Source organism: Melospiza georgiana, chromosome 31 (genome assembly GCF_028018845.1).
Source record: "Melospiza georgiana isolate bMelGeo1 chromosome 31, bMelGeo1.pri, whole genome shotgun sequence".
NCBI lineage: Eukaryota > Metazoa > Chordata > Aves > Passeriformes > Passerellidae > Melospiza > Melospiza georgiana.
In genome coordinates, this window is record NC_080460.1 from 4,197,072 (window position 1) to 4,223,567 (window position 26,496).

The 26,496-nt window shown below is 56.4% G+C and overlaps 1 protein-coding gene across 1 annotated transcript; it reads right to left on the reverse strand.

Moving 5' to 3' along the window:
* Window positions 1-606: 606 nt before the first annotated feature.
* Window positions 607-25,048, reverse strand: LOC131094878 (hexokinase-2). The gene is made up of 18 exons (XM_058042470.1): window positions 24,967-25,048; window positions 17,200-17,362; window positions 12,443-12,591; window positions 12,207-12,326; window positions 11,572-11,667; window positions 11,357-11,456; window positions 10,824-11,007; window positions 9,862-10,017; window positions 9,506-9,739; window positions 8,734-9,038; window positions 8,053-8,201; window positions 7,318-7,437; window positions 7,136-7,231; window positions 6,615-6,714; window positions 6,329-6,512; window positions 5,947-6,102; window positions 5,285-5,518; window positions 607-4,588 (listed from the first exon to the last, which is right to left on the reverse strand). Exons 1-18 carry the CDS (start codon window positions 25,027-25,029, stop codon window positions 4,444-4,446), a joined length of 2,754 nt encoding a protein of 917 aa, XP_057898453.1. The 5' UTR covers window positions 25,030-25,048; the 3' UTR covers window positions 607-4,443.
* Between the last annotated feature and the right edge of the window lie 1,448 nt (window positions 25,049-26,496).

Sequence of the window (26,496 nt, forward strand, 5' to 3'; positions counted from 1 at the left end):
CCATGTGTGTCCTTTCCTGCTGGGAATAGCTTTTTGTGCTGGGTTCAGCACCTCAGTGTGATCTTGTGTTGTGTCACAGCTTTGGCAGCAGAGAGCAGAAGCATTTTCAGCTGTTCAGCTGCTGCAGCATCAAATTTATTTATAGAATTACCTGTATTTAGATACTTAACCCTGGTTTTAATTAGAAGTACCCACTCCTTAAGGTTGATTCCATGGAAAGCAACAGGGGCAGCTGGTTAATGGCAGAGGGAGCAGGTCCCTCAAACCCAGGTGGGTTTTTTGCAGCACATCAAAGCCTGAGCAGTGCAGGGTTTGCACCCCTGCCAGGGCCTGATCCTGCTGTGCCCTCTGGACCCCAGTGGGACCCACCCAGTGTCCCCAGGATGTGGGATGTGGAGCAGGGAACTCATCTGGGCATTGATTTGCCAGGCACCAACCCCTTCCCTTGGTCCCTTGGTCCCTGGGTGTCCCTGTGCCCTCCTGGCCGTGGGCACTGCCAGTGCCAGGGGCAGCCCCTTCCCCGGGGCAGCACCAGGGGTTTGGGGTGGGCTGGGGGGCACAGCCGAGCGCAGGGCCCCACACACACGACACGGAGCCCAGCAGTGGCTGGTGGTTGTTTTTCTCTGGTTTATTGTCTCTGAGGAGCAGCAGTGGTGGCCGAGGGGAGCTGAGCAGTACAACACCACACTCAGGTATGAAAAGTACAAAAATAAGGAAGCCTATATATAATATCGTTGCAGTCAATTGCTAAAATAAATATTGTAAACACAATAGAGAGAACAACATCAGGTGAATCTACAGCACTCGTTTCTGCCAGCAGCCACACAGTCTTTGGCTTTAGGACTCCCCTGCCCACATCCAGGTGCATTTTCTTTGCTTCAGGCCAGAAGGATTTCAGGCTGGTCAGGGATGTCAAAGGGAGACAATTTTCCTCTCTCCAATTTACCTTGAGAACAAGAATTGCCTCTTTTTGCCTTCAGTGCCCATTTTTGTGCCAGAGCAAGGGACTGATGTGCCCAAAACAGGCGTTTTCCTTGTCTGGAGGGGAATGGGGCAAGGGCTCCCCACATTCCAGGTTATTCTGTTGTTACCTTGCTCCTCACAGCCCCTGCACGGTGCACTTGGCACCGTTCTGCACCTCTCCCCTCTGTGCACTTGGACCTTTCACCCCCTTATCTCTGTGACAGCCAGATGGGTTTGGATTGCCTGATAAGAGAGGAGAGGAGGCACCGAGTTATCTCGGGTCAAACTGCACCTGAGCTGCTGCCAGGCCAGGGATCTGTGCCCCACTGATACCACACCGAGCTTCTCCCTGCCAGCCCTGGGCTCCAGCAAGGCAGCAGAGCAGGCAAATTCTGCTTGCAGCTCTCGGTCATTTGCTGATTGTGTTTGTATAGATGCACATTTACGTTAAAAGCCCAATAAAATCCTGTCCAAAGTACCAAGGAGGGGAGAGTTGCCAGGCAGGGCAGGGCAGAGACTCCGCTCCCTGCTGCCTGCGCGGCCAGAGAACATTCCAGCACCCCAGGAAGGCAAAGAAAATGCATCCAGGTGGGAACAACCAAGCACAACAAAACCATCCTAAACCCACAAAGCAGCACTTGTTGCTGCAGGGAAGACAAACCAGGCTGAGCGGTCTGTCCGTCTGTCCCCACAGATAATCATTTGATCTTCCCTTCATATCAACAACTAGGATTTAATCTTCCCTTCTTCATTTTAAACACATTCACAGAACATCCCATGGCGACGTTTTTGGCGCGAGGTTCTGGGCTGGACATCCAACACCTGCAGGGCTGGGGATCCCAAACCCCTCCAGGGATCCCCAAACCCCTCCAGGGATCCCCAAACCCCTCCAGGGATCCCCAAACCCCTCCAGGGGCTCCCCAAACTCCCCTGCAGCCCCAGGGAGGGTGGGCTGCACCCAGAGCTGTCCTGTAATGCTCTGACTTGGGAACATCGCAGACCCTGCTTATTCTGAGCCTAAGCAAAAGCTTTCCAGCATTGGGGGAGCCTTGGAGAGCCAGGGGATGCCCCTGTGACCAAGCCCAGCCAAAAATCCACCACCAGCACCCACAAGGGTGAGGTCCTCACCCCTGTGAGCTGCAGCAGGTGAGGGGATTGTGGTGACCCTGCTCCCCAGTTTCCCTCTCACCCTGTCCTTCCCCTGCTCAAAAGCAGGGCTGCTCAGATCCCCATCCTTCCCATTCTGCCCCCAAAGCTGTAAAATTTCACTCACTAACAGATGAAAACACTATGGAGCTCAGCAGGGGCACAGCTGGCTAAGAGTAAAAACAGCCACTAATGCAACTCTGCACAGTGCAGCAGCTAAAAAGATTTCTGTTCTGATTTTTGATGCTGGTTTTCTGAGGAAAAAAAATCACACAAAACTGCTTGGTACCAGATTAGAGGATTTCTGCATCATCCTTCAAAGATTTATTTGACAGCTTCTAAAACTTCCACTAAACTTGGTTTCTTACATCATTTCTATACACAGGTTTTATTTGTTATAATCGTCTTGAGGCTTATAAAAAAATAAGCATTTAAAATGCCCAAAAGAGTAATTTTCCTTTAAAATTGTGCTACTGAACTTGACCCCCAACACAGAAGAGAGACTTTTGGTAATGAGGTTACCCCAAGCAGTATAAAAATATACATAAAAATAGACAAAACTCTATCCTCCAATCTGAAGGGCTGTTTGTGGGGTTTATTAGTTATATTTTTTTTTTTTTTGTACATCACTGAAATTTCATTAACTTCTGCTAAATATTTACAGAAAACCCCCCCACCCTCTGTCTGCCTCCTCTCACTGAGGCAGAGACTTGCAGCTTCTAGTTCGTCCAGAGTTTTCTGCTGGCAAAAACGGATCCCTGCACTGGGCCAGGGCACACAGGTGATGATGCTGCGGGCACAGGGGGACCTGCAGGGCCCTGGGTGTGTCACCTCCCCAGGGATGTGACATTCCAGGGCACAAAACAAAACCTCTGCTAAGGTTAAACCCAGCCTGAAGCCCACAGCATCCTGCACGCCCTGGCTTTCTGCTTTCCCTTTTGTCCTGCTGGTAAAGTCAGAATGCCCAAACCTCTTCTTGTACAACAGTTCCTCGGGTATTTGGGTCTCTTTCTCCAGTCTACCCCAAGAAAATTTTAAATTAAAAAAAAAATAAAATTACATGACAGGATCAAAGAAAAAAAAAAAAAGAAAATAATTACTCTGTACTCTTCTTCAACGACATGAAAAGGTGACGTTAAAACTAAGTGATACAACCCCCCCCCAAGACTATGTACATAAAAAGACATCAGATCTCTTAAAACATAAATATACAGTGTACAAATCAGGTGCCACCTAAAGGCTGCGGCCGCAGAACTATTTCACAGACACAAAGCAAACCAGACTCTCCACGCCGAGGGCAGACACGGGCTGGGGCTGGGCAGGGGCGACGCTGACCCGCGGCTCTGGGGCCCACCGTGCACAGGGAAGGGCTGGGGGCAAACACGACCTACACACGCCACGTCCTGCACTACTCAGGGCTGGGGAGAGGGCAGGAAACGGGATCAGACCCTGAGTCCCCCATTATTTCCAGGCACGTGCTCTGCTGAGGTGGCTGAGGGGCCCTGTGGCCCCAGAACTTCTCGGGGATTGCTCACCAAGGCTGAGGAGCCCCAGAACCTCTCTGGGATTGCTCACCAAGGCTGAGGAGCCCCAGAACTTCTCTGGGATTGTTCTCCAAGGCTGAGGAGCTCCAGAACCTCTCTGGGATTGTTCTCCAAGGCTGAGAGGCCCTGCAGCTTCTCTGGGACTGTTCTCCAAGGCTGAGGGCCCTGCAGCCTGGCCCCAGAACTTTCTGGGGTCGCTCACCAAGGGAGGTACGCGGTACCTCCAGTGCAGCCACAGCCACGCCCGTGGAACTCTGCACCTTGTGCTTTAAGAGTTACCATGACTTTCATGGAAATAATACAGCCTTGATCAGGGTAAAAGACTAGTGGAGGTCTTTAGCCCAATCTTAGAGGTTTGCTTCTACAGCACGGACAGCTACGGCTCCGACACACATAAATAGGTTCTGTTAAAGTGACAATGCAGTGTCTGAATCATCCGAGTGTTATCCCTACTGCTGCTAGGGGAGGGCCGGTGGTGGGAGGAGAGCTGGGGTGTGACGGAGGTGGGACAGCTCCAGCACCACCTGGAAATGCAGGGAGAAGCCAAAAGGCGCTGTGAGCTTTACTCGACAGCGGGTTTTATGGCATGCAAGGAAACTCCTACGACAACACTTGGTACGGAGCCCACGGCGTCTCCGTCGCGCCGTGGTGCCCCGAGAAGGAGTAAAGCTACGAGTCTGCTTGGAGGGGAGGGGGTGTGTGAGTGTGTGCAGGGGGAGGAGGGAGGGGCTGGGAGAGGAAACGCGTCCTGTTCTGCTGGAACCAAGCTCCGGGGCAAACCTGCTCGCCTCTACCGCTGGCCGGCCTCGCGGATGCGGCAGGCCACGGCCGTGATCAGCGCGGCGCCCTTGCCGCTGCCGTCCTCCGACTGCAGGAAGGTCACTTCACACTTGGGGGACAGCTCCTTCACTGTCTCCTGCAGCACCGTGGAGAAGCTGCGGGGCAAGGAGAGCGAGAGGCTCTGAGTTGAGCGGCCGCGGGGTGAAGGTGTCAGTCCCAGCCCCTAATGCGCCTTCACAGAGCCTCGAGGAGAAACACGGACCCCAGGGGGAGGGATGGGTGGGTGGATGGATGGTCATGGATGAAGCTTAGAAAGCCCAAGTCTCCACACTTGTGTGCCCAAGCCCATGGTTACAACAGAACCGTGCTGTACCTTAACTCAGGCCTGAATCCAGCCCCTTCTCGAGGCCCACCAAGCCCTGGGACTCTACTGAGCCTCAACAGCCCTGACCAGCCCCATCTGGGGGGGAGTTTTCAGTGCCTCGCTTTGCCCATGGGCTCCTGAGCCCTATTTAAGCTCAGCTCAGTGCCTTAGATCCTGTCTGAGCTCCAGTGCCCAGCAGCACCAGCCAACCAGCACAGGCAATTTGTGTGGCCATGAACCTTCATGACCCATTCCCATGACTTGAAGCCCTGGCTGAGCCTGGTCTCCACGTCTGGGTCAGGCCCAGTGGGACCGGAGGAGCCCCTGTCCTTGAGGGAGCAGCTGACTCCTGTTAGGCCTCAAGTTTGGGTCAGCGAGCTCCTGTTAGGCCTCAAGCCCCCAAAACACCTCCAATCCTCCCCCATTCTCCCCCGAACCTTCTCCCCGAGCCCCCCTCTCCCCAGGCAGCACATCCAGAGGCACTCACTGCGGGTGCAGCTTGTAGAGCGTCCCGTCCACGCCCACGGTGACCTTGAGGAAGTCCAGGCCGCGGTTCTCGCGGATCTTGTCCACCACGGCGGCCATGCCGGCGCCGCAGAGCTGGGCCGCGCGCCGCGCCACCACCGTGCACACCTCCTTGACGATGATGCTGTCGTCGCACGTGGACTCCAGGCCCAGGTGCTGCAGGATGGAGCGCACCTGCAGCAGGGCCAGGCAGTCGCTGCGGGGACACGGCGGGAGCAGCGTCAGGGACGGGCAGCCTCCCCTTGCTCATCCTCATCCTCACTCTCACCCTGTGCTCGGGCTCGTGGCAGGGCCTGGGGTGGTCCTGCAGCCCCCTAAACCTCAGCTTTCAGGCCTGGATGTGGCCTGGTGTCACATCCTGATCGGGGAGGCTGTTTCAGGACAAGGCCAGCGGAGTGTGACGCCCCTGCCACCCTGCCCAGGGCAGAGCATAAAGAGCCATCTGTGCTGCCAGCCCCAGGCAGCCTCTCCTTGTCCCTGCACACAACCAACCACGTGGGCTCTGCCGATTCACCCGTGGGGCACCGTCCTGCATTGCCCCGGCTCCACGCCAAGCTCACGTGGAGCTTCTCCCACCAGAATTCCCCCACATTCCATCCCTGCTCTGGAGCTGGTGGAGCTCACCTCTCTATCTGGGACAGGAACTTGGTCTCAAAGATCCCTCTGGTCTTCAGCCTCTCCGAGATGCGTCCCCGGAAGAGCAGCCCTTTCTTGGTGAAGTCCATCAGGATGTTGCGGACGATTTCCCCCAGGTACATCCCACTGATCATCTTCTCATACCTGGGCAGGAGAGGACGAGGGTGGACGTCAGCACAGGAAGGGACACCGGGGCTGGCTGGGGATTCCAGCTCTGCCAGGTGCCCTCTGGACAATCCCCTCAGCAGCATGGGCAGGGGACAAGGGACACGTCGGGGTCCTGCCCATCATCCCCTGCACCCACCAAGGGGCTGCTGGGGCAGAGCCCCCCCATTGGGGCCCCTTCCAGCCCCCCAAAGCCACCACCCACCTCTGCTTGCCAGGGTTGAGGGACAGCTCATCCACGGCCACGTCGAACTCGGTGCGGATGTCATCCAGGCAGCCGCTGTCCCCAAAGGCGCCCCACTCCATGTTCACACACATCCTGCCCTCGTCCCCTTCCACCAGCTCCACGTTCCTCATCTCCTCCATGTAGCAGGCGTTGCTGCCCGTGCCTGTGGGGAGGAGCAGGGTCAGAGGGACGCCAGGACAGCCCCAGGGCAGGGCAGGGGTGGCAGCACGGGGCAGGAGCTGCACAAGGAACGCTCAGTTCTCACCGACAATCAGCCCAACTTCACAGTAGGGATCCTCGTAGCCACAGGTCATCATGGTGCCCACGGTGTCGTTGACCACTGCCACCACGTCCAGGTCGAATTCCTGCAGAGGGATGGATTGCAGGAGTTACTCCTGGAGGGCCTGGAATCCCTGCTGAGTCTGCTCACACCTGGCCTTCCCCAGCCCCTCCTGCCTGCAGGCAGAGCTCAGACCCCTCCAGCTGGGTCAGCCCGGCCAGGAGCAGCCCCTGGCAGGAGCTCGGGGTGGTCTGTGCCGAGGAAACGAGCCGCTCTCTCCTGAGCTCAGGGCCAGACAAGTCTGCTCCAGCCCTGGCCAGGAGCCAGCCCGTAGCCCCAGGGTCTGAAAATCCAACCTCGAGTGATGAGTAAGGGCGGCTGCGAGAATTCCGACACTCATTACGCTGAGCTCAGCCCAGTAATTTGTTTTACAGGCCAATTAATGATGCCAAAGAGAGCCAGGATGTGGGAGCAGCCCAGCTTCTCCCAGCCCTGTGGCTGCTCACCTCTCTCCTGTGAATGGCCTCCTTCAGCAGCCCCACCACGTCCTCTCCCTCGCAGCCCGTCGCCTTGAAGCCTTTTGTCCACTTGAGGAGGATTCCCTGTGGTGGGAAAAGCCCCCAGTGAGTGCCCCTGAAGGGCCAGGCACGGCAGGGATGCTGCCAGGAGGGCTGGGGTTACCCCTTACCTCGTCCAGGTTGTTCTGCTGGCAAGGGAAGGAGAAGGTGAAGCCCAGCGGCAGCGACACGCCCTTCATCCCCATGTACTCCAGGAAGTCAGAGATGCAGTGCACGATGTGGTCAAAGAGCTGCATGAGCAAAGCCAGGGAGAACAGTCACCACCACAGCCAGGGCCCAGCTGGAAGCCTGATTTCTGGGGATTCTGACCCACTCCCAGGCCTGCTGGAGTGTTCAGATCACCCCCAGGACTTTGAACAGAGCAGGATGTGGGAGGCGAGCAACCCCAAAAAGCTCAGCTCACCCTCTTCCCCACCCACAGTGTGGCCAAATGCCTGCATTATCTCCACCCACAGGTGCCTGGAGGGCTGGGGACCAGCAGGGACCCAGTCCCTCTGCAAGGGATCCCCTCCAGCCCAGTCCCCAAGCACTGCCTGGAGCGCTTTGCAAAACCCTTTCCAAACGTGTCTCACTGCTTCTCTTGTGGTTTCCCTATCTGGGAAATGGGGGTGATGCTTATCTGCCCTCGTGGGGTGTGTGGGATCCAGGGAGGCTCACTCATGGCTGGGAATAACACCATTTCCAACCCAAAAACCAGGCCCCAGCTGCCCAAACTGCAGAGCCCTGGGCACAGCTGGCTGCTCCAAGGCCAGGAGAGCACCAGCGCTCCCCACTCCTGGTTTCACCCTCTGGAAAGGCAAAACCAGCAAAGAGGCCGCTTCCCCCGTATGCCTGCCCACACTGACCTCCTCTCCCGTGCCCTGCATGATCTCCACGGGGATGGAGTAGATCTTGTTGTGCATCTCCACCCCGCGCCGCATCCCGTTCCTGACGCGCACCAGCAGCACGCGGAAGTTGGTTCCTCCCAGGTCCAGGGCCAGGAAATCTCCCTTTTCTGCAAAGCCAGAGAGGATCTTCAGAGAGATCCCAGCACGGAGCAGACATGGACCTGCCCTCCTCCCAGGAGAGGGATGGAAATGGAAACGTGGCTGGGGACAGCTAGGAACAGGGGCTGCAGGTAGGAGGAGGATGGAGAGGTTTGCTCCACACTCAGGGTGATGGTGAGGCTTCAAATCATAGACCTGAGCTGGAAGGGACCCACAAAGATCACTGAAGTCCAGCTCCTGGCACTCAGGACCTGCACAAGCTTCAAGCCAAGGTCAGGCACTCGCCCAAGCCACAGGAAGAACCAGGAGCACAACCCAGGATGAGGGTGGAGGGAATCCTGTGGCAGGATTTGTGGCCAGGCTTTGTGTTAAATCAGGTGCAGAACGTCCCAGAGGCTCAGTGCTCTGCCCAGTACCGAACTGGAGCTTTGTGCCACTCCCACCACAAAGAGGAACCGGCCACAGCAAAGGATCCAGCCCCTCCCGAGGATGCAGGAGCTGCAGGGCTCACACACAGGGGTTTCACACAGGACACATCACCTGTTCCATCAGGAGTGGAGCACACATAGGTGGGCAGCATCTTCACTGTCGCCTCCTCGTGCGTCTCCTTGCCCAGCCCTTTCTCCATCTCCATCCTCATCCTCTCCTTCACCTCCAGCAGCTGCTCGTGGCTCAGCTTGAGGGGCTCCAGGATCTTCTGGCGGGCCTGGTGCTGAGCAGCCAGCCTGTAGGCCACGGCCGTCACCATGGCCGCGCCTTTGCCGCTGCCGTCCTCGGAGCGGATGAAGCGGATCTCGCAGTCGGGCAGCAGCTTCCGCACGGTCTTGTGCAGGCGGCGGGCAAAGCTGGGCGGGAGGAGGACAGGGGGCCTCAGTGGGACCCTCTGGGCACACACGAGGGGATCTTTGGGGGCGCTTCTCGTGTGCCGAGCTGTGCGCACTGCTGGCAGCAGCAGATCCCTCTCTGGCCCTGTCCCCAGCACACCCAGAATCCATGTCCCTGTCCTCAAATCCCTGTCCCTACCCCTAGCACCCCCCGATCCTGTCCCCATGCCCATCCCACACTCACTGAGGGTGTTTCTTGTACACAGAGCCGTCCACACCCACGGTGGAGCGCAGCCTGTCCCTGTCCCCATCCCTGTCCCTGTCCCTGTCCCCATCCCTGTCACTGTCCCTGTCCCACACTCACTGAGGGTGTTTCTTGTACACAGATCCATCCACGCCCACGGTGGAGCGCAGCCTGTCCCTGTCCCCATCCCTGTCACTGTCTCCAGCCCCTGCTAACCCTGTCCCCATGCCCATCCCACACTCACTGAGGGTGTTTCTTGTACACAGATCCATCCACGCCCACGGTGGAGCGCAGCCGGTCGCCGCCCTTGTTGTCGCGGATGCGGCGCAGCACGGCGGCCAGCGTGGCCCCGCAGAGCGCGGCCGAGCGCGTGGACACGATCTGGCAGATGCGCAGCGTGGCCACGCAGTCCTCGTGCGACGGCTCCAGCCCCAGCTTGCTCAGGATCTCGTGGGCTTTCTGCAGCCCCTCCTTCTCCCTGGAACCACAAAGGGGGTTCATGCCAAAAGGGGGAACGCAGCTTGTGGGTGGCAGCCTGGGCTGGCTCGGTGCCGCTCCGTCCATGGGCTGGGACACAGGAAAGCCCTGGATCCGACTTACTTCTCAATGGCAGACACGAATCTGGTCTCAAAGTGGCCCCTGGTGAGCAGGTCTGGCGTGAGCCTTCCCCCGAAGAGCAGCCCGTCCTTGGCCATCTTCACCAGGATGAGCCTGACCAGCTCGCCCATGTACATCCCGCTGATCATCTTCTCAAACCTGCCCGTGGGGAGGCATGGGGTGCAATCAGGGAATGGTTTGAAAGCCCTCCAAGGTGAGCAAGTCCAGCCATTCCCCTGCTCTGCCAAGGCCACCACTAGCCCCAAGTGCCACATCCACAGAGCTGTTAAATCCCTCTGAGATGGCGGCACCATCACTGCCCTGGGCAGCCTGTGCCACACCTGACGCCCTTTCAGAGCAGAAATCTTCCCAAATACCCAACCTAAACCTCTCCTCTCTCTCCATTATCTCCCCCTGAGCCTCCTTTTCTCCAGGCTAAACAATGTGTGTTTGGCTGTGTGTGCCACGAGGTGGCCACAGGACGACCTGAAAACCCCTTGGCAGCCTCCCATCCCAAACAGAATCTGGGTAATCCCTTCCCAGAGCAGTTTATCCCATCACTGAGCATATGAGGCCACGTGGACACGACCATCACCCTGCAAAGAGACCTCGTGGCCACCTGAAGGGGCTCAGTCAGTTTGCAGGGTCACCCCCAGGCCACAGGAGCACTGTGGGGAAAGGGAGATCTGCAGGACTGGGATGTGGATGTTCTGTCTGAGCTGGTGGGGACTTTGCTGGGCAGGAAGGGAACAGGAATCATTCACATGAGGGGGTCACAAGGGCAGCAGGTGGGGCAGACAGCCCTGGCTTGGGACAGAGCCCTGGTTTGGGACAGAGCCCCTCTCTGCACCAGTGACAGAGGACACGCTGACCCAGTTAGCTGGGCTGACCTCCCCAGCCCCAGTGACTGTGGGAGGATGGACAATGCTGAGCAAACCACGAGCCCGAGCCAAGAATGTGCTCACAATTGTTTGCCAGGGTTGAGCGAGCCCATGTCGATCTCGCGGTCGAACTCGGTGCGGATGTCGTTGAGCACCCCGTCGTCACCAAAGGCTCCCCACTCCATGTTGATGCACATCCTGCCCTCGTCCCCCTCCACCAGGTCGATGTGCCTCATCTCCTCCATGTAGCAGGCGTTGGTTCCAGTTCCTGGGCCAAGCAGGGGCACAGGGTGAGTGGGGACACGGCCTTTCCTCATCCCCATTATTCCTCATTCCCATTATCCCCCATTCCCATTATTCCTCATCCCCCTTATCCCCCATTCCCATTATCCCTTATTCCCATTATTCCCCATGTCCCTTTGGCCACAGCCCAGTGCACCAAAGAAAGCCAAGAACCCAGCAAACAAACTCTGCACAATGCTGGTTTTCCAGCACTGGTATCCCCCTCTCTTTTTTCCCCCAGGGACCCCCAGGCCTGCAAGAAGCAGGATCTCCCTCTGGCCCTGCTGGAGCCCGTAAAACACCCCTAGAACATCTTTCCCCTGGCTGCAGCTCACCAACAATGAGGCCAACTTCACAGTTCTGGTCATCGTAGCCACAGGTCATCATGGTGCCCACGGTGTCGTTCACCACGGCCACGATGTCGATGTCAAAGTCCTGACGTGGTGGAAAGGGGAGAGGCTGACCCAACAGAGGCAAAACTGACCACAGCACCTGCCCAGAGCCCAGGTGTGCTGGCCAGGAGCCGTGTGCCCCCAGCCCAGGCTCTTACCCCTCTTTTCTTGATGGACTTGCGCAGCAGGGACACCACGTCCCTGCCCTCCACGCTGCTGCACTTGAACCCCTTGGTCCACGTCACGAGGATGCTCTGCAGGGGAACAGCAAGAGGAGGCTTGGGGGTGACCCCTGGCTCCCCGTTATCAGCTCACCAGCTGCGCCATCAGCCGCAGCTTCCGTGACAGATAAAGTTTATGGCCACCAAACAACACGTGAGCTGCCCGCTGCTGCCCCGGCAGCAGGAACGTGCTTCCCATGACCAGCTTTGATTGAGCCCTGCAGCAAAACCTGCTCATGAGCCCAAGGAATGCTCCTTGACCCATCCCTGAGGGGTGGATGGCTGGCTGTGCCTATGGAATGCTCCCTGATCCAGCCCTGTGGGGTGGGGGGCTCACAGTCCCCTGCGGCCAGGGGCACCTGGCCAGGGGCTGAGCTGAGCCCTGGGGGGAGGAGAAGAACTCAGTTCCAAATTTCAAGATTTGAAATCTCCAGCCCTATGGCCGCAGCCCCTTAGGGAGGCAAACACCCGCCCTGCCTTGGGGCTGGGGAAACTGAGGCACTGAGCGAGCTGCCCTGGGCGAGCTGAAATTGGTGTGGGACCCACGGGGAGGGCTCAGCCCCCTCACCCACCTCGTCCAGCTTGGTCTGGTGACACGGGAAGGAGAACGTGAAGCCCAGGGGCAGCTTCTTGTCCTTGATCTGCAGCTTGTCCAGGAAGTTGGCCAAACACTCAGCGATGTGGTCAAAAAGCTGGAAAAAAGGGAAAGAGTGAGAAAAAGCCCCACTGCGAGGGGATGCCGCATCCCCCATGCCCAGTGCTGGATTGCCAGCAGCATCCCCCGGCCAGGAGCCCCCCGGGAGCCCACCTGGACCCCGCTGCCCCTCATCAGCTCCTCGGGGATGGCGTAGATCTGGTTCTCCATCTCCACCTTGCGCAGCCCGTTGTCCGACACCTTCACGCGCAGCACGCGGAAATTGGTGCCGCCCAGGTCCAGGGCCAGGAAATCGCCGTCCTCTGTGGGTCAGCACAAGCACAGCCCCTTCATTCCCCTGTGCACGGAGCCCCGAGCTCACCACCCCCTCCCAGGCACCACGAAAAGCCCAGATTTTTGTAGATTTTTGTTATATTTCATCATTTTGTCCGCTATTCTATTTTTTCGGTATTTTATTGGAGCAGTCGCTGCATTCCCTGCCCCTCCTCTGCCCACATAGAGGATCAGTATTTTGACCATCACCGATGCTTTGGGGCATGAATCCCACCCAGAAAAGCCCAGACCAGCAGGGATCTGAGCTGCAGCCTCGGGCTCCATCAGGAAGGAGGCAGCAGAGCCATTCCTGACCCCACTGATGCTGCTGGAGGCTCCCAAACCTCCATCCCAAAGGGTTAAACCCTGATAGCAGCTGTGGGAACTCCCCAGCCTGGCTTGTGCCGTACTCAAACCCCCCAGCCCAGCCCAGGAATGCCACACGCTCCTGGAACGTGGCTGCAGGAAACCAGGGAGGGAGAAAATCCCAAAGTTTTGGGGCCTCACTGCTGCCTTCTCCAGGGAGAGCGGCTGAGGAATCTCTGCTGCTTTTAATTTGCCATTATTAAACGTGCAGGACAGAATTTCATGCTGGGACTCAGATGTTTATTGGCTCTTATCTCTGTTGTGCTCTCACAAACCCTGAGCTCTGCAGCACTCCAACAAACTGAAACTGGAGCCCTGCCTCTCTCTCTCTCCAAGGCCTTTTAAGGATAAACCGTCCCATTGAAAAATGACACTGAAATTATCTTTACTTTTAACCCAATAACCAACCACCCATGGGCTGCAATGGGGGCTTTTTATCCAATTACACAAAACCACCCAAACTCAGGGAGAAGGAGAAGGAGAAGGAGAAGAAGAAGAAGGAGAAGGAGAAGGAGAAGGAGAAGGAGAAGGAGAAGGAGAAGGAGAAGGAGAAGGAGAAGGAGAAGGAGAAGGAGAAGGAGAAGGAGAAGGAGAAGGAGAAGGAGAAGGAGAAGGAGAAGGAGAAGGAGAAGGAGAAGGAGAAGGAGAAGGAGAAGGAGAAGGAGAAGGAGAAGGAGAAGGAGGGGAAGGGGGAAAAGGGGAGGAAGAAGGGGAGGAAAATAAGGAGGGGAAGAAAGGGAGGAAGGTGAAAAAGAAGGACCAGCCTCCACCCTAAAACCTCCCTCGTGCTTTACAGATTTCCCTATATTCTAAAATCTTAAAGGCTTTTTCCTGTGGTATCACACTCTTCTATCCAAACTCCACGCCCACAATCCCAGCGCTACCACTCGATTTTGGAAGTGTTCTCCACAGCCTCAGCTCAACGCAGAGCTCTCCTGCACCCGGCACAGGAAATCTGAAATTCCCAGCACGCAGGGCTCCAACGAGGCTCCTCCAAGGGCAGCCCCAGGGCCGTGTTTGGGGCAGGGAAAAGCGCCCAGCTGGCTGTTTGGGGGCAGGGGAAAGCCTCTCTCAGCACTCAGAGCCCCGAATGTGCTGTGCTGGCTGTTGTGAGGCACAAAGGGAACAAAACCCGCGGGCCATCGGGGCCACTGGTGTGCACAGAGCAGCAGCACCTGCAGGGAATGAGGCTGGAAACAGCCCCAGCCCAGCTCCATCAGCATCTCCAGTGGTTCCACATGGAAACAGCCCCAGAATGGGCATCTCCAGTGGCTGATCAATACCTGCCGGGCATGGAGAACACCTCAGGAGGGTGATCAATACCAACAGGGCACAGAGAACACCTCAGAGGGCTGATAAATCCACCAGCGACAAGAGGAGCCAAGAGGGACACAGGTTGCTCAGCTCCTTGGGGGTAACCCAGGAGGATCCCAAAAAAAAGAGCAGTTTGGGGGAAATCCCTGGGATTTCCTGGGTGGATTTCTGGGAATTCCTGGGTGGATCAACTTTGCAGGAGACACAGGGCAGGGAAGGCTCCCTTGGAACACTCCCAGCCATGCCTGGAGCACGTGGCGGGTGCCAGGTGTGGCCACTGCCCCAGTTTGGGCTCCCAGGTCTGTGATAAGGTATCAGCCCCGGTGCTGAGCCCACAAGCCAAACAGGCAGGGGAGAGTTGCTGCCAAGAGTCACCCTTTAGATACCCCACAAATCCTGCAGCATCCTTTGGATGCCCCACAAATCCTGCAGCACCTTTTTAGAGAAGAGCTCCTGCTTTCAAAGCAGAATTCCCCCCTCTTATCACCCCACAGAGGGATGGCAAAGCCCCCGAGAGCCAGGGCTGGGCTTTGGCTTAACCTGCAGGTGTGACCTTGCATTTCCATAAGCCCCTCTCATCCCCCTGGAGCTGGGCATTAAACGGGGTCTAATCCCACCCAGGGACACGGGGCAGGACAGGGACATCCCCCAGAGCCCTGTGGCACCACAGGGAGGACAGGGACGCCCCGCAGGTGGATGTTGGCAGCCCTGTGGCACCAGCCCCAGCTCAGAGCAGGGCTGCAGCACAGCAATAACCCAGCCTTGGACTGGGAGCAGCTCCTGGCACCTGGCACAGGGGCCCAGCCCAGGTCAGACTTTGCCCGGGAGCTTTAAAAAGAGGGAAGGAGGAAGGAGGTGGCCCTGGGCACTGAGATCCTCCCCGGGGATCAGGCACCAAGCCCCCAGCCCTGGTTTTCCCCCTCCCCAAAACCCAAGGGTGCCGCTCAGAGGCTGGGTGCAGCTCCAGCTGGACAGGGAATCCCAGCTCTCATTTCCCTGGGGTCTGCTCTAAGCCCCCTCATTTTCCATGGGCAGCTGCAGGGCCGTGACTGCCCCAGCATCCCTCTCATGTGACATTTTCCACGCTGGTGCTCCTGTCTCCCCCTGCCCCGGGTGAGAAATGCCAGCTGGGGCACTGGAGAGGCTGGAAACAGGGCAGGGAGCCAAGGATCCGTCCTGTGAGGGCAGGGGAGAGGCTGCAAGTGCTGACACACGCTCCACCTGCACCCAGCACCTTGGGCTGCACCAGTTCCCGTGCCCAGGGGCGGCTCCTGGCCCTGCCTGTAATTAAAAATATCCTCCAACATTTAAATAGATGGGAATCTCAGCGCCAGGGCAGGCAGCCAGGCCCAGCTCTGGGTGTAGGTGCAGCTGGGGGGCTCTGAGGGTTCCAGGGGCTCAGGGGGAAGGGGAGGCACTTTCAGCAGGGCTGCAGTGAGAGACGGCAATGGTTCCACGCTGCAAGTTTGAATGACAAACTGCATTTAAATTGTTGGGGAAATTCCTTCATGGAAAGGGCAGCCCAGGCCTGGCACAGCCGGGTGGCCGAGGGTGTAGCTGTGATATTTTCTGAAAAAATTTTTCTGTGGGATTTTTCCTCCTGAGAAGCTGAGAGGCCTCAGGACCAAAATGTAAGCAATGGTTATCTGCTGCTGTGGGATGCAACAGGTGCATCTGTGATTGGTCTCGTGTGGTTGTTTCTAATTAATGGCCAATCACAGCCCAGCTATCCAGACTGTCTCAGTCAGTCACAAGCCTTTGTTATCATTCTTCTACTCTATTCTTAGCTAGCCTCCTGATGAAATCCTTTCTTTTATTCTTTTAGCATGGTTTCAATATATATTATATATAAATTTTATGTTAAAATAATAAATTATATATTATGTTATATTATTTTATATATAATAATTATATATGAAAATAAAATATCTATTATAAAATATTGATATTTTATAAAATATTAATATTATAAAATTATTTCTTTTATGACTTATACTTATTTAGAATAATATTTAAGACATTATTAATATGATAATTTATAATTATTATATTATACAATTTATAATATATATCATATATTATATATTATTCTATATTTTATATTATGTTATATTATTTATATATATTATGTTATATTATTTATATTATATTATATTATATTATAGATAATATATATTATTATATATTTTATCTATAAATATATAAATATATAGATTTATATTATATATAAATATAAATATAGTTTATATATATTAATATATTATATTGTTATATATTATATTATATTATATTATATTATGTTATATTATATTATATTATATTATATTATATTATATTATATTATATTATATATAATTAATAATAAATTGTTATATAATTTATAATTGTTTCTAGTAATATTTATAGAATATTATCGCTATTATAATATTATAAAATTATATATTAAAATAATAAATCAGCCTTCTGAAACATGGAGCCGACATTCTCATCTCAGACCCTTTTGAGCCCCATGACAGGAGGGAGCAGAGAGGAGGATGTGCCCGGCTGGAGCGCGGCCTGGGCAGCTCGGGGAGAGGCAGAAAGGCCACATTGTGAGGGCCCTGCAGTGCCCGGGGCCCTGTGGCACTCAGACAGCGCTGGCACCGCTGCCCGTGAAATCTGATGAGCCGGACCCGTGACTGTCTCTGTCCTGCCAGCAAGGGCACGCGAGGGCGGCTTCCCTCCCTCCTCCTCCTCCTCCCTGCTCCCCCGGCCAGCAGGAACTGGGATCCCCTCCAGCCCCAGCACGGAGCAGGGAGCCAGGCCTGTGCCACGCTCAGCACGGAGCGGGCAAGGTGGCTCTGGTGGCAGTGCCACCCCTCCTGTGGCAGCGCCACCCCTGCTGCGGCGCCCCCAGCCCTCCCTCAGCCCCACGGTACCTGTCCCGTCCGGCGTGGACCTCACGAAGGTGGGCAGCATCTTCACGGAGGCCGTGGGGTTGGTGTCTGCCCCCAGCCCCTTCTCCATCTCCTTCTCGAAGCGCTGCGACACCTCCAGCAGGGTCTCGTCCGAGAGCCGCATGTGGTACAGGTACTTGTCCACCTGCGAGGGACACAAAGAGCAGGGATCAGGGTGGGGACAGGGGCACAGGACAGCTCAGGACAGTGCCCAGCCCCTCCTGAGGGCACACAGGGAGCTGGAGAGCTGAATGTGGTACAGGTACTTATCCACCTGCAGGGGACACAGGGACATGGGGTCAGACACAGGACAGGGGACACAGGGACATGGGGACAGGACAGCGCCCAGCCCCTCCTGAGGGCACACAGGGAGCTGGAGCAGGCTCTGGGCCATCCCGAAGCGCAGGGCACAGCAGCTTGGCTGGGATTGCTCATGGCAAGCATCACCCAGCCCTGCTCCTGCCCCTTCCCAAGGCCACCCTGATCCCTGCCCAGGCTGTGCCAGCTGGGAGTGCTGAGCCACAGGCTGCTGAGCCAGCTGCAGGCACCCAAACAGGGGCACCCAAACAGGAACCCAGCTCGGGGGTGACTCAGGAGGCTCTCCAGGTGCAAAGTCCTTCCCAGCACACCTTGACCTTGACCCCCAGGGCCTGTCCTGGGCAGCAATGCAGTGCCCTGTCATTCCTGCACCGCTGAGATCACACCAGGAGCCCAGAGCAATCCCCACTGCAGTGACACGGGTGGCAGCTGCAGTGACACAGGCCAGGCTGGGGTGACACCAGCGCGTGGCTGGGGAGGGAAGGAACCCACCCCACCTTCCAATTCCTGCAAACTGGTGGTGTGGGGAATGCTCCCAAAAACGGCATCAAAGCCTCCTGTCCTGCTGGGCAAGGTGTGGAAATGCTCCTCCCCAAGCAGCAGCCCTGGCCAGAGCAGGGAGCAGGACAGACGGACACTGCCCGCTCCCAAACCGTGCCCTGCTCCAATTAGCGCCACTCAGCGCTAATTAAAGGGCAGCTGCAAGCCCTGAGAATCGAGGAGGAAAGCTCCACCCCGTGTGCTCACCTGTGTGCAGGCACGTAAGGCCGGGTCACCGGGACCAGGTCCGGCCGTGCTTTATGGGGCTGAGCTGCAGGAAATGGGCATTTTGTGGGCAAATAATTGCACCAGGGCCAGGGTGACCTGGCTCCATCCCACCCTGGCATTCCAGGAGTGATGCTGCATCCCCTGAGGAGCAGCAAAACCTCCTGTCCCTTCTCCTGGTGCTCCCAGCTCCTTCCCAAAACCGGGAGCTGAACAGGAGGGAAAGGCCAAGGAGAAGGAAACCTGGAGATTTGCTGGCACCAGGTGTTTGCCAGCCTCTCCTTATCCAGCAGGAAGTCAAACACTTTCCTCCCTGCCCTCCTGTTTGCTTTCACCTGCTGGAAATCCCCTCCCATGTGCCCAGGCTCTGCTCACTGGCACCAGCAAGCTCCAGTTACTGGTCTGGAGGTGGATCTGGGGCTGGAGCTCAGCCCCAGGGTGGGAAACCTCCCCTTGAGCTGTGCCCGGGGTTATCCCCAGAGTTATCAGCCCACGCCATCAGCCCAGAGCACCTGCTCATCCCAGAAACGCTGGCTTGAACAGCAGTGAAGCCCCCCTACCCAAAAATCCCAGAGCAGGGAACCCAGGGCAGGCCCTGCCCAGCACGTCCCCCATGTCCTCCACACCAGAATAACCCAGCCTGAGCAGCAGGGTGACCTCCCCTAATCCCCAAAGCCCTTAAAACCTGGATCATCTTCTGCCAAGGTGGATCTCACCCCACTTGGCAGCTAAAGCAGGTCAGGGCGTACAGCAGGACATCTCCTTCCCCACTGAATCCATCTTTCCCCACCAAGGAAGAGCCACTGGACTCCCCAAAACTCCTCCAAACACCCCAAAACTCCCTGCGGCATGGTTGGTTACCCCAAACACCCCTAAAATTGTAACAGAGATGGGATAAAATGAGGAATTCAGCCTGCAGCGCCAGAGCCTGAGCACCTCTCAGCACAAAACACCTTCCCAGCTGCTTGAGGCTTCTGAAGAGCAGGGAATGGTTTGGGTCAGGTCGCCAATTCCAAACAAACAAAGCATCCTGGAGGGGGCAATTGAGTTCCTGGAAAGCTTCCAGCCTAAACAGCGGCATTTCCTCGAGGAAATCCAAGCAAACTGAGGGAGGGGAGGGAAAGGAAAAGGAAGCCGGGGAGCGCCGGGCATGCCCCGGCCCAGGGCAGCGCGTTAGAGCTGCGGATCACGGAGCAGCTGTGGGGGCCGTGAGCTCAGTGCCGCGTTTCTGAAGCAAACCCCAGCGAATCCCCGTCCCCTGGCCCAAGGCTGTCTCCAAGGCTCGCTCGCTGCCACGCCGGATGCTGGAGCAGAGCCCAGGGTCGCCTGTGCCGGCGGCACCGCTGGGAAACCTCAGCCTGCCCAAACCCTGCTGCTGGGGGGCCAAGCTTAGAGCCCAGCCTAAAGCGCCCCAAAAAACCAGCTTTGATTCCCAGCCTCGCCTCCTGGGCACGCGGGGCTGGGCTGCTGAGGGGCACAGCCCTTCTGGCACCGCAGCAGGAACGGGAAGGGAAGGGAGCTCTGTTCCTGTGGCTCCCAGAACATTCCCATTAATGACCCCGGTTCTGGGAAGAGGAAGCCGTGTGCCTTTTGTTTTCATTTTGATCTGAACCCTGTCCCAGAGCCACGTGGCTGCCAGGAAGCGGGGCAGGAGCGCGTGCTCCCCATCCCTCAGCACCTCATTTTCAGCTGGATGTGACCGATTCCTGGAGATTTGGGGGCAAATCTGAGCACTGGGAGAGATGGAGTGACCGATTCCTGCAGATTTGGGAGCAAATCTGAGCACTGGCAGAGATGGAGTGACCGATTCCTGCAGATTTGGGAGCAAATCTGAGCACTGGCAGAGGGTAGCTGCTTCCTGGGACAGATTCTTCACCTTTTTGCCAACCAAGCCAAACATTTGCTGACTGCAAGGTGACAGAGCAGCGTTCAAATCTGGGGAAAGTTGCAACGCCCCAAACCCACAGCATGCACTGTCACCCCTCTCTCCGGGGACATTTGTGCTGGGAATCATATTTTCTTTAAATTACCTCCCTCCCCATGCCAGTTTTTAACAGTTTTTAACTTGGGGCATGCTGTTCTGTAGGAATCCCTGCAGCTTGAGGGGATGCTGGCTCCCTGGGAGGGGGATGCTGTGCCAGCACCACCCACCCAAATCCCCGGTGGGGTGCGATGAATTTGGGGAAAGCCAAGCAGGGGGAGGCCTGGGGGATCCATTCCCTGCCCCACATGCCCAGTCCCCGCTGCGCTGCCCGTTCCTGCCCCCATTTCCCACCCCAGTGACTCAGGGCAGGAACCGGCTCGTCCCCTCGCCCCGGTGACACAGGGGTGATGCTGATGCTGGGCTGCCCCCACCCTGCTGCTGGCACCCACGTCCTTGTCCTTCCACCCTTCCAGGACAGCTCCGAGCCCACGTGGGCGCCCTCCTCCCTCGCTGCTGCTGCCCGGGGTGACACACGCCCGCCCGGAGTCATCCTCACTGGGTGAGTCACGCTGGGGTTCCTGCTCGGCCGGTTCCTCCTCATCCTCAGCCCCGGGCCAGCAGCTGGATCCGCGCCGGAGGAGGAGCTGACGGTGAGGAAGTGACAGCAGCCAGCAGCCCATCCTCGGGTGACCCCGCTGCCCCAGAGCCCCAGGAAAACACAGCTCAGCCGGGACAGTGCTCTGCCCTCAGTTCTGCAGCTGGAACGACCCCAGCAAAACCCAGCTCAGCCAGAAAAGGCTCTGCCCTCCAGTTCTGCAGCTGGAGACATCCAAACACCCCAGCAAAACCCAGCTCAGCCAGGAGAACGCTCTGCTCTCTGTTCTGCAGCTGGAAACGCCCAGCTGCTGCTGTCTGTTTGTCCTTGTCAAACCCACAGGGTCTCGGCGATGCCTCTGTGCCCCCAGGACCCCCCTGTGCAAGGGAAACTGAGGCAGGGTGGCTCCGGTGGGGAAGGAGACCCGGGAAGGAGACCCAGGGTGGCTCCCCCAAGGTGGGATGAGCTGTGCTGGCCCCGACCCGGCCTGGGCAGCCTCAGGGGAAGATGCGAGCTTGGGTTTTCCAGGAATTTGCCAAAGCCACCCCTGCCACACCAGCAGAGGCGGCCAGCAGGGAGGAATCAGCTGGGTGAAGCTAATCCCTGGGTGAAGCTAATCCCTGGGCAAAGGAAAAATAAATTTTAAAAAGAAAACAAAACTAAAAATTAAAAAAAAATTAATTTAAAAAATAAATAAAAAATCCCCCTAACAAACTAAAAAAAAAAAAACCTAAAAGGGCTAAAAAAAAAAAACTAAAAAACTAAAATAAACCCTAAAAAAAAACCTAAAAAAAAAACTTTAAAAACCCCTAAAAAAAAAAACCAAAAAAAAAAAACCTAAAAAACCTCTAAAAAATTAAAAAAAAAAACTAAAAAAAAAACCTCCTAAAAATTAACCTAAAAATCATAACAAAAAACCTTAAAAAAAAAAAACTCAAAAAATGAATAAAACCCCTAAAAACCTAAAAAGCCCTAAAAAACTAAAAACCTGCCCCTGCTTTCCAAACGCAGGAGAATCAATCCCACCCCCATTTTTTCCCCTTTCGAAGGAGGGATGGGGCAGAGGAGAGGCTCAGCTGCCCTCCCAGTGACGAGGATGAGGATGAGGATGAGGATGAGGATGAGGATGAGGAAGGCCAGGGTGAGCTGGCACATCCCAGGGCAGCGGCGGCGGCACACTTTCAAGCCGGGATCTCTCCAAGGACGCCGCCGAGGTTAATTAAAGTTTGCACAATCCCTTGGGGGTTAGATAAGTGTGGACAGCCCACTCTGCAGGCAGGAGCAGGGCAGGGGCTGGGCAGGGAGGGAGTGTGCCCCCAGACAGGTGGCAGAGCAGGTAAAGCTGCTCCATGGCAAGAATGGACAGGAAAATCCCATTTTTGAGGCTATTTTCAAGGCCTTGAGGCGGACACAAACCACAGCTGTTGGAAAAGGCACTTTTTAACCCAAACTGAGCTCCTTTTCTCCTTGACCCAAAGGGAAATCACATCCCTACCTACAGGCTACCACCTACAATGTTTTCTCCCAAACACAGGGGTTGATAAGAAGACCCAACCAAACAAATCGCAGCTTTCCAAGAATTTCACCGCCTGCGCTGGCTTCTCCCTTTGCCCGGGGAGCTCCATAAGGCAGCGATGATTTTCCAGCCCCGGCGGGGGCAGCCAGGGCGCACAGCTGGCATCTCCCCCGTCTCGCCTCACGGGAGGATTCCCGGGAATTTGTTCGAAAACATCCCAGGAAATCCAGTGGTGGAGGCGGCCGGGAGGGCAGCGCCGCGTCCCGCAGCATCCCCAGCTCACGGATATTTATTTTTCCTGTTTTCAATCCGCGTTTGGGAGGCGGGGGCCGGCTCCTGAGGCTCCTCGCAGGGCACGGGGAAGGAGAATGGCCCACGCCGGCTTTGCCCCTGCATCGTTCCCAGCCATCCCCGATAAGGAAGGCGTGAGTGCGCCGCTGGCCTATTTCTGCCGGGGTTACACAACGCGGCCCCGTCCCTACCCTGGATGCGGCTGTTGCACAACCCCGGGGCCAGCGGCGAGGAGCCGAGCCCGGCTTTCCTTGCGGATCGCTTGGCCTCGGCAACTCGGGAACTTTTCCCTGCACTTTGTATAGGTTGGGTTTGTTTTTTTTTCTTTTTTTCTTTTTCTTTCTTTTTTTTTTTTTTTGGTTGTTATTGATTTTATTTTTTTATTTTGGTTTTTTGGGATGTTGTTTTTTTTTTCTTTTTTGTTGTTTTCATTTTTTTTGTTTTGGTTTTTTTAAATTTTATTTTTATTTTTTTGTTTTGGTTTTTTGATTTTTTTTTTTTTTTTTTTTTTTTGAGGTTTGGGTTTTTTTTTTTACCTTTCTTTTTTTTTTCTTTTTCTTTTTAAATGTCCTGCCCCGGTTTCCTTCCTATCTCACCCCGCTGAAGGGCCAACGTGGCAAGTTTCGCTTCCCCGCGAGCATCTCCAGGGTTATCCCGGGTCTCTCCCAAGCATTTCCCTCGGGGTTTTTTTATTCCCGGGTCTCTCCAAGCATTTCTCTCTCTCTCTTTTTTTTTTTTTTTTTTTTTTTTTTTTTTTATGGCGATTTTTGCACATCCCGACCGCCTCACGCTCGGACCAGCAAATCCCGGAATCACAGACAGTTTCTCTCCACCCCATTCCCAGATGCCAGCAGAGCAGTGCTGGAGCAGCCTGAGCCTCCCACCCGGCATTTCTCCTCCAGGAATAATTTATTTAGCCCAGCCTGAGCGCTGTCCCGGCCAGACAAAGGCCGGGGCCATGGGGAGCAGGAACAGCCGAGCTTTTCCTGTGCCTGAGCTCCGGGGCAGGGGGTGACCGATATCCCAGGGTCAGAACCCCAAATCCAGGATTCATAACCCCACACCAAGGATCCAGAACCCCCAAATCAAGGATTTGTAACTCCAAATCCAGGACCATAACCCCAAATCCAGGATCCAGAACCCCCAAACCAAGCATTCAGAACCCCCAATTAAGGATCCAGAACCCCAAACCAAGCACTCAGAACCCCCAAATCCAGGATTCGTAACCCCAAATCCAGGATCCAGAACCCCAAACCAAGCACTGAGAACCCCAAACCAAGCACTGAGAACCCCAAACCAAGGATCCAGGACCCCAAAACTAAACGAACGGGTCACGAAAAGGCATTTTCCACCCCTGTCAGTGCGGGGACCGGGGGCACACGTGCGCCTTGGGGACACCGCGTGGGGAAGGGGACGCGAGGGACAAGTGCCAGCTCCCTCCGGAGGCACTTGTGCGGGGCTCGGTGTCCCGGCTCGGTGCCCCGGCTCGGTGCCCCGGTTGGGTTTCCCGGTATCCCGGCCCGGTGCCCCGGCTCCCGGAGCAGCCGCAGCCGGGGATGGATGCTCGGCGCCGGCGGGAAGGGCGGCGGACACGTGGAGCGCGGGGTCCCGGCCGCGGCGGGCAGCACAGGCGCGGAGATGCCCCCGATGCCCCCCTTCCTCCCCTTCCTCCCGCTCCTCCTCCTCCCCCTCGCCGCCCGGCCACGCGGGGTCCCGCGGCACGTACCGCACGCGGCCGCGGCCGGGCAGCGAGCGCCGGGGCCTCCGCCCGCCCGGCGCCGCTTCCCCTCCGCTGCCCGCTCCTCTCGCCTGCTCTTCCCTCGTAAAAAGTTTTTTGGGCTTTCTTCTCCTTTTTTTTTTTTTTTTTTTTTTTTTTTGTTTTGTTTTTGTTTTTGGGTTTTGGGTTTTTTTTTTTTTGTCCATTTCCCCTTCTTTTTTTTTTTTTCCGCTTTCCCCCTTTCTTTTTGCTCTTTCTACTCCTCTCCTCTATCCCTTTTCTGCTTTTTCCTTTTTTTCTCCTTCCTTTTACTTTATTCTTCCAACTTCTTTTCCTCATCCTTCTTCCTTCCCTACTTATTCCCCTTTTCACTTTCCTTCTCTCTTCTTTCTCCCTCTTCACTCTCCCCTTCTTTTCCCTCCTTTTTTTTTTGTTTTTACTCTTACCCCTCCTTTTTCTTTTGTTTTTTGCTTTTACCCCTCCTTTCTTTTTCTTCCCTTTTCCTCTCCCCCCATTTTCCCTTCTTCCCCGCCGCTTTTTTTCCCCCCTTTTCCTCTTCACTTTCCCCTTTTCACCTCTCTCCCCTCTCCACTTTTCCCGCTCCCCGCGGGACCCCCCCTCACCTTCTGCGCCTGGTCATGGTTGAGCTCGGTGAAGAAGTAAGCGAGGAGGTGCGATGCGATCATGGCGGGAGCGGCTCGGCTCGGCTCGGCTCGGCTCGGCTCGGCGCGGCTCGGCTCGGCTCGGCTCGGCTCGGCTCGGCTCGGCTCGGCTCGGCTCGGCTCGGCTCGGCTCGGAGCGGTCGGAGCGGAGCGGCCCCGGCAGCGCCGCGCGCTCCCCGCGCCAATCGCGCTCATTGAGGAGCTTCCCCCGCGCCCGTGACGTGGCCGCGCCGCCGCGCCCCCATTGGCCCAAAGGCGAGGGTGTGTGCCCGGCGCGCGCGGGGGGGCGGGGCCTGGCACCGCCGGGGGGGGAGTGAGGGGGCACCGGGGGGACAACGGGGGCACAACGGGGGCACAATGGGGGGGACAATGGGGGGACAACGTGGGGACAATGGGGGGACAATGGGGTGACAACAGGGGGACAATGGGGTGACAACGAGGGGACAACGGGGGCACAATGGGGGGACAATGGGGGAACAACGGGGGAACAATGGGGGGACAATGGGGCATCCGTGAGGAGATAATGGGGGGACACGGGGGAACATTGGGGTGATATTGGGGAGGGCACCGGGGGGGGACATTGGGGTCACAATGGGGTGACACTGGGGGGGACATTGGGGTCACAATGGGGGGGCACTGGGGGGACAGTGAGGGCACAATGGGGGGGCACTGGGTGGGACAATGGGGTGATAATGAGAGGGACAATGGGGTGATACTGGTGGGACACCGGGGGTGCAGTAGGGGGATAATAGGGAGACACTGGGAGGGACATTGGGGTCATACTGGGGGGACACCGGGGTAACAGTGGGGGTGCATTTGAGTGATACTGGGGGGACACTGGGGGGGCTTAGGGAGTACATTGGGTGGGCACTGGGGGCACACGGAGGGGACATTGGGGTGACACTGGGGGGACACTGGGGGTGCACTGGAGGGGTTCATTGGGGTGGGTACAGAAGGGGCAGGGAATGCACTGGGAGTGCACTGGGAATGCACTGAGAATGGACTGGGAATGCACTGGGAATGGACTGGGAGTGCACTGGGTGTGCACTGGGAATGCACTGGGAATGCACTGGGAATGCACTGGGAATGGACTGGGAGTGCACTGGGAATGGACTGGGAGTGCACTGGGTGTGCACTGGGAATGCACTGGGAATGCACTGGGAATGGACTGGGAGTGTATTGGGAGTGCACTGGGAGTGCACTGGGAATGGACTGGGAATGCACTGAGAATGGACTGGGAGTGCACTGGGAATGCACTGGGAATGGACTGGGAGTGTATTGGGAGTGCACTGGGAGTGCACTGGGAATGGACTGGGAGTGCACTGGGAGGGCACTGGGCGTGCACTGGGCGGTGCATTGGGGTGCGGGTGCAGTGGAAGGGTGAACTGGGGGGGCACTGGGGGGCACTGGTGTGTACTGGGGAGCTGCACGGGGAGGGGCGGTGCCCCGGGGGTTACACTGGGGGATACTGGGGGGTACTGGGGGATACTG

Coding starts and splice junctions, on each gene's coding strand:
- LOC131094878 (XM_058042470.1), bottom strand. CDS start 25,029: ATGATCGCATCGCACCTCCTCGCTTACTTCTTCACCGAGCTCAACCAT. Junction 17,363..24,966: donor ACCATGACCAGGCGCAGAAG/GTGAGGGGGGGT, acceptor TGTCCCTCGCAG/GTGGACAAGTACCTGTACCA. Junction 11,457..11,571: donor AGTCCATCAAGAAAAGAGGG/GTAAGAGCCTGG, acceptor CCACCACGTCAG/GACTTTGACATCGACATCGT.